The 13,716-nt window shown below is 45.6% G+C and overlaps 1 protein-coding gene across 1 annotated transcript in view; it reads right to left on the bottom strand.

Moving 5' to 3' along the window:
- Nucleotides 1-13,716, bottom strand: part of FAT2 (FAT atypical cadherin 2) — a 45,488-nt gene that overhangs the window by 13,205 nt on the left and 18,567 nt on the right. Inside the window, exons 9-16 of the mRNA XM_062002140.1 lie at nucleotides 8,900-12,952; nucleotides 6,693-6,889; nucleotides 5,926-6,079; nucleotides 4,559-4,792; nucleotides 3,387-3,776; nucleotides 1,881-2,095; nucleotides 1,127-1,264; nucleotides 304-447 (exon numbers count right to left, since the gene is read on the bottom strand). Coding sequence (XP_061858124.1) covers nucleotides 304-447; nucleotides 1,127-1,264; nucleotides 1,881-2,095; nucleotides 3,387-3,776; nucleotides 4,559-4,792; nucleotides 5,926-6,079; nucleotides 6,693-6,889; nucleotides 8,900-12,952 — 5,525 coding nt within the window. The remainder of the gene's footprint in view (nucleotides 1-303; nucleotides 448-1,126; nucleotides 1,265-1,880; nucleotides 2,096-3,386; nucleotides 3,777-4,558; nucleotides 4,793-5,925; nucleotides 6,080-6,692; nucleotides 6,890-8,899; nucleotides 12,953-13,716) is intronic.

Raw genomic sequence — 13,716 nt, 5'->3', positions numbered from 1 at the left:
TGTTGTAGTGTAGATATGGATGATTGCAAGGGAGAAAAGGGATGCAGGTCAGACTTGGGAAGTCTGAAAAACCTGCACTCTCTGTAGAGAAGCGATAGGAGGTGCATGAAGCTATTGGAAAGAGAAAATGGCATCTGTTGGCAGAATATCTGCCCTTGTAGATGCTACCAGTTCTTTGTTGCAATGCGCACAAAGCAACAGCATGCTTCATCACCATCTCACCCCTCTGCTCCAACAGCAGCCCATGCATGAGTACCTCAGTACCTGAGATGGTCTGGGAGAACAAACCACCTCCTGGCTTACCTGCACCACCACACTGTAGTTGAGCTGGAAGAACCGAGGAGGGTTATCATTGACATCAGACACGTGGACACGCAGAGCAACGTCACTGAACTGAGCGGGGTGGCCGTTGTCCGTGGCTCGAACTGTCAGGGAGTAACTGGGGATCTGGAGGATTTGTAGTGCATGATTACTTGGAGAAATGGAGCAGTGTTGGCTTTTGCACACTGATGTTTCACCCTGCTGCAGCTTGTTGAAATGCTTGAGACTGTGCATTGCACCATAACAGTAGCTTTGCCCTTGGCTAACGCTCTCCATCCATAAATCTTAATGCACATTGCTAAAGAAAATCAGCCTCACAATAGCTGCAGAGAAGGGAAACAACTTGCCAAAGATGGATGAGACTGAGCTGGGCAAACATCTCTCAGTAGTGTTTTGAGCTGCTACTGGTTTACGAATGAGAGATTTGTCAGATGACCTTTCTCTCCCCTCCCCTCCCCTCCCCCCCCCCTCCCCTCCCCGTACCTCTTTTCTATAATACTGTGATGCAGAGCAGCAGAAACTGACCCTGTTGGTTTCCAGTTTGGGGCTGACTCTCACCCAGTCAGCTTGAAGCTCTAGTGGAGCAGATCAGACCCTGAAGTTGTGACCACTGGAGGCTGTATTGCTTTCCCTAAAGCCCAGTCTTCCTACAGCAGTATCTATGAGGCTAAAAAATGAATGAAAGTCTAGCCTTCTGCTTACTGTAGATCATTCAGAAACGGGAGGCAGCTGAATATCCTGTGTTCCCTTAGTCTTTTGGGGAACGTGTGTTCTAGCCTTCCTGTCTCCTTTTTCTTGGACTCACCTCTTCCCTGTCCAGATGCTTGGCAACGCTGATTTGCCCGCTTTTGGGTTGAATGGCAAAGTGTCCCAGCGGGTTCCCTCCCACAATGGAATATGTGATTTGATTGTTCATTGCTCCATCCAAGTCGTCAGCTGACACCTGTTAGGAGAAACAAAAACCTAGGACCTCTGGCCCATAAAGGCCTAGTGATGGAGGAATGGGGGCACGACCTCCTTGTCATTTAAGGGTATTGATTTGAGCTTGCCTCAAATGAAGAGGAGGAAGAGGAAGAGGAAGGTGGTTTATGTGTCGTTCATTATTTTTTTCAGTATCAGTCTCACCACAGCTACAACAATGGCTTTCTCCCTCACCCTTTACTGACTTTCCCACCCCTATAATGGTAACACCAGCTGAGCAGAGAACTCCATATGGAAATATCTAGGGCTCTGCTATCATGCCCAGGGAAGCCTCTGCCTTACCCAGGTTGCAACGGTATCGACCTTTTGCAGGCATTTTAGCTCTCTGGACAGGCCCTCAAAGCTCCTGAGCTCCCCTTAGATGTCTTACAAGGCAAAGTGTTCTCCCTGTCTACAGAATGTCATGAACTCTACCAATCATCCTTTTTTGAAGTCGTGCTTAAACTTCAAATGTTGAATGTCACAACCCCACTGAGATGTCCGTGTCTAAGGAAAAGTAAATTGCAAAAGAAGGGTAAATAATGCATAGCACACATAAAAGAACAGGTAAAGACAGCTGGCCTGGTTTGTAATCCTACCGTGAGGATGATCTCTCCAACTGCAACGTCCTCCCGGATATCAGCAAAGTAAGGGTCTTGGATGAACTCTGGTGCATGGTCATTGATGTCAGTTATGTTGATTACCACCATGGTCACGTCGCTGAGAGAAGCTGAGCCCTTCCTTGTGCCCTCGATGGATAAGTAATACTCATGACTCGCTTCGAAGTCCAAGCTCCCGTTTATGTATAAGGCACCTGCAGTGGCAGAGGGATGGAAAATGACAGAAGGTACTTTGAATGAATGGCACCTAGGTTTCCTGGTATACTGGAGATACACTGAGACCATTGCCAACTGTCAGCTGGAAAGGTGTTGTTGACCTAACTTTGAGCTTTTCTGGTGGAAGCAGGATACTGAAGGTCATGGCATGACACAAACCAAAGTATAATTGAAGCAATTCTGTCATAACCTGCCTCATTCTGCTGTTAGAGGTTTGAAGAGGTGACATAACCTCCCTCCAGGAATCTTAATTGGAGGAGATCTAGGACAAAGTGGGATGAGGGCCCAACAGCGCTATTAAAAGCCGTGACCAAGGCAGTAGTAGAGCATCACTGAACTTTGTCATAGGCAGGATGAAAGAGTGGGAGATTCTGGGTTGTACAGGAGAGAAAGGTGTGTGACAAGAGGCTTTAATTTCTGAGTGAGGCTTGGGATGCAACACAGAAGGAAGATGGAGGCTTCTAAAAAACAATCGAGGAACATAGACTGAAGACATAAAGTGAAAGTGGGGGGAGAAAAGCAGAATGTGCCCATGTACTTCAGTGTTTTCTTGAGTTCAGCACTGAAACTGTCACACAATTATTTTCTGGAAATGCCACTGTTCCGTGACTTAAGATGCACAAACTAAAAAGACTGGTGTGGAAAAATTAGCAAGAGTGTTGGGGACAAAGAAACTGAGTGGATGATGTGGATGAGGATGTTACACCCAAGACCAGAAGGCCATTGATGATGCAGCCAAGGGCTTGTTTCAGGGAGTTAACTTTGACCTTCTGATTACAGCTCTTATCAGATGGCTGTGCAAACAAAGCAGTGCTTTATATGGCTAGCAAACCTGGCTCAGCACCTGCTCATGGTTAACAGATTAGTATTATCCACACTTATTGAGTGCTACCTGTTACCTTGGGCCTGCAGGTTTCTTTTTGCATCAGGATGGAGAGACTTTTAAAGTGAAAAAAACCTCCCGCATTTTGAAGTGAAAAACAATCCTCATCTTATTCTCCTTGTATTCTTTATTCCCATGGACCTGTATCAGGTCCCAGACATATAACAAGAATCTTTCCATTAATTTCAGTAAGATTTGGACCACTCCTTAAGTGAGTTGGCTGGCAAAATTTAGGATAGGAGAAAAGATTGTATTCCTTGTCCCTGCGCTGGCTAAAGACAGAGCAGAAGTGCAGGACCAATGGAGAAGAATCAGAGAAGATGTATACAAGAACAACCTTTATTGTCAGGTCAGCCTGGACTTGCTTGGGCATGAGGTCGTCTTACCTGTGTTGGAGTTGAGCTGAAACTTCCCATGGTCGTTGCCGTTTACAATCTCATACTCTATCTCTGTGTTTTCTGCATTGTCCCTTGTCAAGGCTGACAAGTTGAGGACCTCTGTACCCACAGCCACGTCTTCTTTCACCATGGCCACGTATTCAGGGGCCAGGAAAACAGGCAGATACTCGTTTAGATCCACAACGGAGACAGTGACAGTGCCAAGAGCAGAGAGGGGCTGCGGGGTGCCCCGGTCAGTAGCACACACTGTCAGCTCAAATGCTGAATGCTGAGAGTCCTTTAGAGGCTTTTCCAGACGGATCACTCCCGTAGCTTCCTCAATTGAAAAGTGTCCATTGGCAGAGTCAGACAGAGAATAGACCACCTCAGCATTGAGACCTGGAAGGATAAGGGACAGGCTGCATTTATTCATGGATAGGAGTGTTGCTGGGTTTATTATTTTTTAAATCTACTAGGTGTATGTGCAGTTAATGATCTTAAATTCCTAGGGAAAATGGGGGCTGTCTAAACGTCAAGTGTTCCCCCATGCACCTGGAGGTTCAAGCATCTAGCCACCCTCACCATCATCCATGAGCGTCACTTGTCTGTATTTACTGCTTCCCATTTTTTAATTCCCTTGTTTTTAAACACAATTTCCCATCATCTCTGCTTCCAAAGCATATAAATACGGCCTTGCTTCTGTTGTTGTAAATTCAGCATCTGCTGGAGAGATTTGTTGAAAGCTCTTTTCTTAGGAGCCTTACCTATGTTTCTGAGAAGCTTTGTCTCTTCAGAGGGGCCCCTCCATCCATGTCATCTACCCCATGGATGTCTAAAGCTCCTATCATTCTCAATCTCCATCTTTGGTAAAATTTCTGTCCAGTTTAGACCTCAGACAAACTGTGCGTCACAGTCTGCAGTGCTCATCATGGTTACAGCTACTGAGTGTGTCCTCAAGGTCTGTCTTTGCATGTTTCCACAGATACTGAACTTCCTGCAGGGCCACAAGAATGCTGATGCCAGCCTGCTAGTTAAGAACATGTCAGTGATGAGATCCAGGTACATCTTTGCCAAGATTCAATCACCTATGCCCATTGCTGGAGCCCTTCCCTAGGTTTCAAAGGTTTCTGTTCAGGATGAAAGATGAACTCTACTAAAAAGTAAAACCCATTCTGACTCACCTTCATCAAGGTCCCTGGCAGCAACCACAGCAATGGGTGTCTTTGTTGTGGTGTTGTCAAAAACAGCCACAGCGCAGTGACTGGGGAAGAACCGGGGTGCGTTGTCATTGGTGTCCTCTACAATCAGTGTTACATCTGCCTGGCAGGAACGGCCTCCACCATCTGTTGCTTTGGCAACCAGGTGGTACACGGGTTTCTGTTCACGGTCGAGAGGTGCAGACGTGGTCAGTTCCCCTGTTGGAAAGAACAAGAGGTGGTATTGTCAGCTGCATCCGCAGCCTAGCTCAGAGAGGGCCAAGCACTCTGCCTTCCTGGATGAACCGTGGGAGACAGCAGAGCCAGTGTGAATGGTTTGTAATCCAGCTAATGGCAGTAATGTGTCCACACCACATTGCTCAGGGCTATTCTTGGATTACTGCCAGCCAGGGCCCTGGAAGGAGGGCTTGGCATAGGGAGTCCTGCAAGTCAGGCTGAGCTCCACACAAGGGCTGCCATCATGGGATAAAAGTGCTCATAAATAAATTGTACTTCTAAACATCCCTATAAACCCCGCTGTGTTAAGCTTTCTGCATCTGGGACATCTTTCTTATGGGGAAAGGCTGCGAGACTTAGGACTGTTTAGTCTAGAAAAGACAAGACTGAGGGGAGACTCCATTAACACTAACCTAAAGGGTGGATGTCAGGAGGACAGGGTGATACATTTTTCTGTTGTCTGCAGTGATAGGACAAGGGTTAACGGGCATAGGTTAGAACACAAAAAGTTCCAGTTAAACACAAGGAAAATCTTCACTGCTGTGAGAGTGAGAGAGCCCTGGCACAGGCTGCCCAGAAAGGGTGTAGAGCCTGCTTCTCTGGAGGTTTCCAAACCCACCCGGGCACATTTCTGTGTGACCTGATAAAGGTGAACCTGCTTTAGCAGGGGGTCGGACTAGATGATCTCCAGGGGTCACTTCCAACCCTGACTTTGATTGTAATGAACCTCAGGTGATCTCTAGAATGATCATCATTGGGCAAATGTATTGCCCAAGAGACAATAAGATGGTTTTTAGAGTTTAGAACTTGGGTCTTTGGCTCAAGCCAAACACCTGCTGATCTCCCCACCTTGAGACCTGTCTGTGTCTGCCCTTCATTTTAACAATTCTAATGCCAACATTTGTAAAGAAAGCTAGCAGGAGGATGCAGAGCTCACTCTATACCATATAGCAACAAACCTGCCTGATTGCCATTCTCTCCTAGCTTGAAAGAGCTGGACTGAACAGACCCTTTGTTTGCTCAAGAGGAGGTAAATGCTGAGCCACGCTAGGAACTGGTATTTCTCAGGGGTGGGTGAGGAAGAGGATCAAAGCATCCCATTGCCCATCTCTCACCTGTGTGTGGGCCCAGCCGGAACTCCTCTGCGCCAGGGCCGTGGAGGCTGTACGTTATCTGCGCATTGCTGCCGATGTCGGGGTCAGTTGCTGATATTTTCAAAATGAAAAGACCTGGCAGGGCATCTTCAGAGACTCTCCCAGTGTAGAACATCTGGAAAGGACAGAAAGTGTCTTTGTTATCTGAGCTGTCTCCAAAATACCTTCATCCCGTATGTGGAGGAGCAGACTATCAGAAACTTCATAGAGAAGTATAAGCCCAGTGGTTTATAGGGCAACAAAATGTGCCTCACGTTGCCAGCTGCTGGGCTGTGGACTGAGACCAATGAACTTGTTTCACATAAGCCTTTGCATCTCCTTTGGGAAGCAACCACTTCTGTTCTTTCTCACCGTGGGTAACATCCATACCAGCGATCAGAGCAACAAACCTCCTGATGGGAATCTCTCAACTTAGCAGGATGTAAAACTCGGTAATTTACATGCCCCTACCCAGGAGGCTTCCTGGCATTGTTTATCTCCAAAAATTATCCTTCATAATGCTTAGGTGCTCACTTACTGCTGGCAAACATGCTCGGAGGCTAAATTTAATGTTCTTGCTTGACATGCAGCTTAATTAAAATTGCTAAGCATAATCAAAGCAACAGGATTGTGTGAGAAGAATTATGACAAGCCGAAGCCTCTTTACACGATCTTTCTGTCCTTTCTTCCTTGCCATTGTGTTCTCTCCTTCCCCTCACACACCCTCTGTCCCAGGACAGACGTCTTACCTCACCACACTCCGGGCTGTTGTCATTGATATCCAGGACAAAAATTTCCACTTCAGTGGTAGCCTGAAATTTCCCATCAGAGGCCATAACCTTGAGGAGGTACTTCTCTGTGTCTTCTCTGTCCAGAGGCTTCTTGGAAGAAATTGTCCATTCGCCTTCGATTTGGTTAACTGTGAACTGTCCCAACGCATCTCCTTCTAGAAGCATGCAGGAGGAAAGGAAAGGAAAAAAAGGCATTTACTGAGTGCTGAAAATCAGAAGTGATAAGGAAAGTGGATAGAGGTGTGCCCACTGACAGTCCCTTAGGAGAGCTGAAGGTCTTGCAGTGGTGAGGCAGAGAGGGCACTGGTGTTGTATCAGGAGCATTTGGTCTACCTCACTGCACAGCTGAGAAATGTCCTGCCTGCTTTTGTTCTTCACTGTGTGCATATTGCACTGGAAGGAGGAAACAACCCCAGACTGCAAAAATATCTTGGTAGTGTTTTACAGATTTGAGTATTCATTGCCTCAAAACCATATTGTCTCACCTTCCTAAAGCGTGTCAGTCTCCCTTGGTGCATGTTTCTAAAGGGATCTGAGAGTTGCAGATACCCTGCAGACATTGGTTGGATCTGATTGCTACAATACCATGTACAGTTGTACTTTTAACCTATAGATGTATTTAATGTCTAGTGCGCTTTCAGGGGCTACTGTTTGGGTCTGTAAGAGACAAATGATGAGAGATGGGTGAATCCAAACTAGGTAAATTCTCTAGTCCGTAAGATTCATGACATTCCCGCTAATCTTACACAGAGCAGATTTTAAATGGAGTGGATGCTGCCCCTGGAGAATCCTTCTCTTCTGGCAAGGAGCTGGTGTCCTCTGCTGAACCCATGCCATTGGGCAGAAGGAGGGAGCACATTAGGTAATGGGAGGCAATGAAGAGTGCTAGCTGCAGGGCTTGTTTGTGTTAGGCTCTGAAGGGCCTTGCACAGCCAGGTAAATTAAATTCACTCTCTTTCTGCTTTCATTTGTGCTGCAGTGATGAGGTTTGGAATTTCGAGGCAAAATGAGACCTCTGTTAGCCTGACTTCTGACACTGGGAGACTCCAGCCCATGCCCAGATGTACTTTCTGCATGTTTGAAACCAATGTGCATGTGAACAACGGGAAGCCAGGCTCTGTGTTCACCTCCTGCTTTCTTTTGCTTCAGTGCTATACAGCAGTTGTATTTGTATGTTTATGGGTAGAGTTTGCCCTGTGCTTGTCAATACATAGCAGAGAGAGCGTGTAGTATTCACCACTAACATACATGTGCATTCTCTCAGGTTTAAAGTAGTTTGAAGTTACTACTACCTTTAAGATGGCAGAGATGTGAATACATAAATGAATTGAGTCTTTCCTCCTAAAGGCTTGCAAATATCTGGGCATGCCATAAACCAGTTGAAAGTACTAGCATTCCTCCCCTGTTTTGGATGGTTACAATAACAGATAACAGGCTGCAGCATGATCTGGCTAAATGTTTTGACCCTGAAGGGTCCTCATTTGAGTTTGAACAAACATTTTAATTTGAAGTATCTGTTCCAGGTCTGAAAAAGACCCTTTGGGGTCAAAAAGTACCGTAAAATCAAGCTTCTACTTGTGCAGATGCACAATAAACATTCCCGTATAACTTTTTTGTTATTTTACGGTAGTGGTTAATTTTAGTTGGCACCAATGAATTTTCAGGGATGCAAGAGTCATCTTTAGCATTTCTTGTTAGCCAAAGCTCTCACTAAGATTGATAAGACCGTTTCAAGTATCCATCAGTCTGCAGAGTGATTACCTGCAGCCTTGTGAGTGAGAGCTACTTCTTTGTCAGTTCAGAGTGGAAGTGGCTTCATAGGAAACACATTTAATACCAGAAAGTTACACACAATTTATATGCATATATATAGAGCTATTAAAAAACACACAGACAGGTCACACATATGTGTGAAGTGTAAACTGACTGCACTGCTTAGTAATAATTCTACCCACTGCAATTAGTTTCTAAAGAGTTTTGAATTTCTGGGACTCATTTAACTGAAGAATCCAGCTTATGACAGAGCTCCGTCTTCATCTCCTGCTTCTGATAGGACTGTCAGTACAACACTATTTCTGTGTTAATATTCTGTAAGACAAGATACTAAGTCCTCACTTTGAGATGCTACTCTGCTCACTGAAGATTTAAGGTCAGGAAAAACTCACCAGTTATGTAGCACGTGACGCGCCGGTTCTGCTCAGAGATGTCTGCATCGACGGTACTCAGTGTGACAACAACCTGCCCTGGCTCTGCGTTCTCAATTACCGATCCTTTATAGAAATCTGAGGTGAACTGTGGAGCGTTATCATTTTCATCAGAGACAATGACTTCCACCAGGGTTTGAGAGGAGAGCTGGACTTTCCTGCCGTGGTCAGTGGCCACCACATAAAACCGATAGATCTCCTGATCTTCGCAGTCCAGCTCTTTCAGTGTGGTGATCCACCCGCTCTCACCATCGATGGTGAAAAGTCCCCAGAGGTTGCCAGATTCTGATTCCAGACTGTAAGTCACCTGTCCATCACTTCCCATGTCCTGGTCGTTAGCTGTCACTTGAATGACCGTGGTTCCTGATGGCATGTTCTCCATGACAAAAGCTTTGTAGGGATCTGCCTCAAAAACAGGTCTGTTGTCATTGACATCCTGGACTTGGATGTTCACAGAGACCAGAGAGACTAACTCAGTTTCCTGATGCGAGCAGTGTGCCATGACATCAATCTGGTACCATTTGGTGGTCTCATGATCCATGGCCTTTTTGATTTTCAAAGCCCCTGTTTGTTCATCCAGTGTGAACACCTCATCCTTGTTACTTTCTGCAGTGGTTCCCTTCACCAGGCTGTATATGATGGGATCCTCTGCAAAAGCTTTGACTGACCCTATTTCTGATCCCTCTGGAAGATCCTCAGATGCAGAGAAGGTATAAAGGGGCTCAGAAAACCTTGGCAATGTCACCTCCCTGGGGACAATCTGAAGATTCACTGGGACGAGGGAGTTCCAGTGAGGAGGTCTGCCATCTTCAGCTTTCACCTTGAAGTTAAAGGCTCTGTTTTCTAAACCAATGAGGCTCTCCTTGACCTTAACAACTCCAGTGGCAGCATTGATCTCCACAAGGTCTTCTGCCACATCTTCCACAGAATCAACGGAGTAAATGACATCTGCATTTGCACCTTCATCAGCATCGTAAGCCAGTACCTGGATGACGGGGGAGCCTTTGCTTACATTGGACTGGATGGACAGTGTGTATTCAGACGCTTTAAACTGTGGTGGGTTGTCATTCTCATCTGTAAGGATTATCTTTACAGTGCAGAATGCCACCTTCCCACCCCCGTCTTTGGCCATGACTTTAATGGCAATGACTCTCTCTGTCGAATTTTCCCTGTCCAGTTTTTGCAGTGTGGTGATATGGCCTTTATTGTCTATGGAGAACTTCTCATGGGCGAGTTTATTTATTATGGTATAGTCTATGGTGCCATATGGGCCACCATCTGGGTCGATAGCCAGAAGCTCAATCACTTTGGTACCTATCTCAGCATTTTCTGCCAGCTCTGCCTCATACACATTCTGCTGGAAAGAGGGGCTGTATTTGTTGGCATTTGTGGTGTTGATATACACTGGCACAGTGCTCTTGAAAACTCCATCTGAAGCAGAAACTCTGAGATTGTAAGATGAGTCCAAGTCCTTTTTGCAGCGGTTGAACATGGATATTATTCCAGAAGTGCTGTTGATAGTGAAATGTCTATTGTCATTGCCCGAGAGTATCACATATTCCAGTCGGGTGGTGTCTCCGCTGTCAGGGTCTAGGGCCTGGACTTTTATCACGATGTGCCCACAGGTAGCCATTTCGCTTACTTTGGCTTCATACTGAAGCTGACTGAACTCAGGAGGGTTGTCATTGATGTCTGTCACGTCTACGATCACCAGGGCGTCGCTGCTAAGTGGAGGCACCCCATGGTCCACAGCTCTCACTTTCATGCGGAACTGTTGAGTTTTTTCATAATCGAGTGCTTGAGCCGTTGTTATTTGCCCTGTGCTGGCATCAATATTGAAGAACTTGGTAGCATTTGAACCATCATCCAAGATCTGATAGGAGACCACTTTGTTTCTGCCTGAATCTTTATCAGAAGCAAAGAGCTGGACAACGGGGGTCTGTGCCGGCAAACTCTCCGAGACAGACGCCGTGTAAATGATCTGAGAAAAGATGGGGGGGTTGTCATTGACGTCCTCTACCTCCACCTCTACTCTGGCTTCTGAAAAGGAACCTAGTGCCGTGTCCGTGGCTCTAACGGTGAACATGTGCTTTGTCTCTAGCTCATAGTCCAATTGACCTGTAACAGTGAGGACACCAGTTTTGAAGTCAGTGCTGAAGAGTTTTAGGGAGTCTTCTTCCACAATGTTGTAGATGAGGCGTAAGCCTTCAGGGCTGCGAGCCTGTATGTGTAGGATAGATGTGTACAGGGGGATGTTTTCTGGCACCTTCACTCGGTAGTACAAACTTTGAAACAGAGGGTTGGATTTGTTCCTCACACTGATCACAACCTCCTCTTCAGCACGGAGGGAAGGCTCACCTTTGTCCTTAGCAATGACTCGGAGGTTGTATTTGTTTAAAGCTTGATAATCAAGAGGCTTCTTAAGTGAGATGTCTCCCAGGTAGGGGTCAATTCTGAAGTATTTGTAGTCCTCTGCAAATGAGTAGGTAATGGCTCCGTTATCCCCTATGTCTTTGTCTGTTGCTGACACCTGAAAAAGTACGTCACCTGGCTCTGTGCCATCCTGGACTGAAGTGTAATATGGCACATTCTCAAACTGCGGTGGATTGTCATTGACATCTTCTACATAAACCTTGACTGTGGCTTGGGATACTCTTGGTGGTTTCCTACCGTCCTTCACTTCCACAGCTACCTCGTGCACGTCTTGTGTTTCCCGGTCAAATTTCACCCCCTTGGTCTGGAGCACTCCAGATGCCTGGATCATTTTAAACCTTTCCCTTCCGTTCAAAAGTGAATAGAAAAGTGGTTCATTTAGCTGATATCCCTTGACCCCAAGAACGGTGAGAGTCTTCTCATCTGTAGTGTTCTCCATCACAGTTGCTATATATACATCTGGATCAAATTTTAAGTCAGTACCTGGTGCTTGGGTAAAATTTAGCTTAACCAGAGCAGTGCTCTTATATAAGCCATCACCAGCTCTGACCGTGAGTGAACGATACCTTCCCAGGCCAGTAGCATTAAGAATGGAGATGAGGCCTGTGAGTGGATAAATATGGAAAGCATTATCGAGGTTCCCTTCCATGATGCTGTAGGTCACCTCTGAATCCGCGTCTTTTGCCTGCACTGACAAAAGCTCCATTCCTGGGTGGGCAGGTAGCAAGACAGAAATCTCGTAAGTGTCTTTGGAAAAGACTGGAGGTGAATCGTTCACATCTTTAACATAGATTGTGACCTTAGCTGGCTTGGATGCAAATAAGCTGGGACTTCCACTGTCATGTACGTGTACACTGAAGTGAAAAACTGGGGTGAGCTCATAGTCTATATCAGCACGACTGGTCAGTGTCCCTGTGCTGGGATCTACTGTGAAATATTTCAGTGCCTCTGATTCTAAAATCTCATAGACCAGCAGAGCGTTAGAGTCTTGATCAGCATCTGTTGCGTGGGTCACAAGAGGAGCATTGCTTTCATCCAGAACCATGCTTTGTGAAGGAGCATTCTCCATGATCCAGCCGATGAAGGAAGGCTTAACAAAGATGGGCACATTGTCATTCTCATCTATGACATAGATAAGTACCATTGTGTCCATAAATGCTCCAGCCATGTTGGTGCCACGGACTTTCAACTGGTAAAATGACACCCGCTCAAAATCTAAGCTCTTCTGAGTGGAAATAAGGCCTGACTGATAGTTCATGGAGAACACTCCATCTCCATTTCCATCTTTTATTTCATAGCTGACCGGTGACAAGCTTGTGGCTGAAACCTGGATCAGAGGAGAGCCGACAGCAGTGGATTCACTGACTTCTGTGATGTATTCAGCCTCTGGAAATTTTGGAGGGGTTTGATCAGAGGGTCTAAGGTGGACATGCACTGTAGCAGAATCTTTAAGCTGGGAGAACCCCCGATCTTCTGCCTTTACAATAAGAGTAAATCTCTCCTGCCTGGATGGGTCCAGTTTCTGGGCAACTGTAATAATTCCAGAATATGGGTTGATGCTGAAGAAACCTTCCCCATTACCTGCAAGAAGAGAAATTACAAAGTGGAGAATGCAGACACCCTATCGGTTATGGCTTTCTGAACCATAGATGCTCCTGGTTTCAGACCTAATTAACATCTTTTTCTTTCACAGTCTTCCTTGATTTCTAAATAATTTTCATTTGAAGAACAATGAACTCATTGATATCTACGAGCTCAGTTTTATATCAATCAAAATGTAAATCAAAGATAAATACCCTTCTAATTTGAGTGTATTTAGCAGTGGCAGAGCATGTGTTTGAAGCTTTTGCCTTGTGTGCAGAACATTGGTAACAGAGACTGTACTAGTTGCTTCAAGCCCTGTCATGCTTATAATTACCAATACTTTAGGAGCAATTAAATTCCTCAGTCCTTGATCTAAATTGCAGTGAGAGAGATGGAGCAAAGGATGGCTTGTCTTCTGCAAATAATTTACCTGCCAAATACACACTGTGGCACAGCCACAAATATTTAAGTTTTAACCTTTAGAATGAATGATAGAATACCTGCCCACTGAGCTTGTATGACCCAAACCCACCATCAACCAGTGCTGAGAGGGTGCTCACTGTTTCTCAAGGATGTGTTTCTTGGTAGAAATGGTGGAAGTGATGACGGTTGTTGTGGGAACTGGAGTACTTTTGCCTAACAACTGAACTGGGATCCCTCCCTCAGTTCCTATGGATGAAATGAGCAGATTTTAAGTTGTTCTAACTCATCTAGTCACATTTTTTTTCTTAGACCAGTGACTCAAAATCTGTCTTCTTAAG

This window comes from Colius striatus, chromosome 9 (assembly GCF_028858725.1).
Source record: "Colius striatus isolate bColStr4 chromosome 9, bColStr4.1.hap1, whole genome shotgun sequence".
NCBI classification, from domain to species: domain Eukaryota; kingdom Metazoa; phylum Chordata; class Aves; order Coliiformes; family Coliidae; genus Colius; species Colius striatus.
This window is presented reverse-complemented; position numbering and strand designations above follow the sequence as displayed.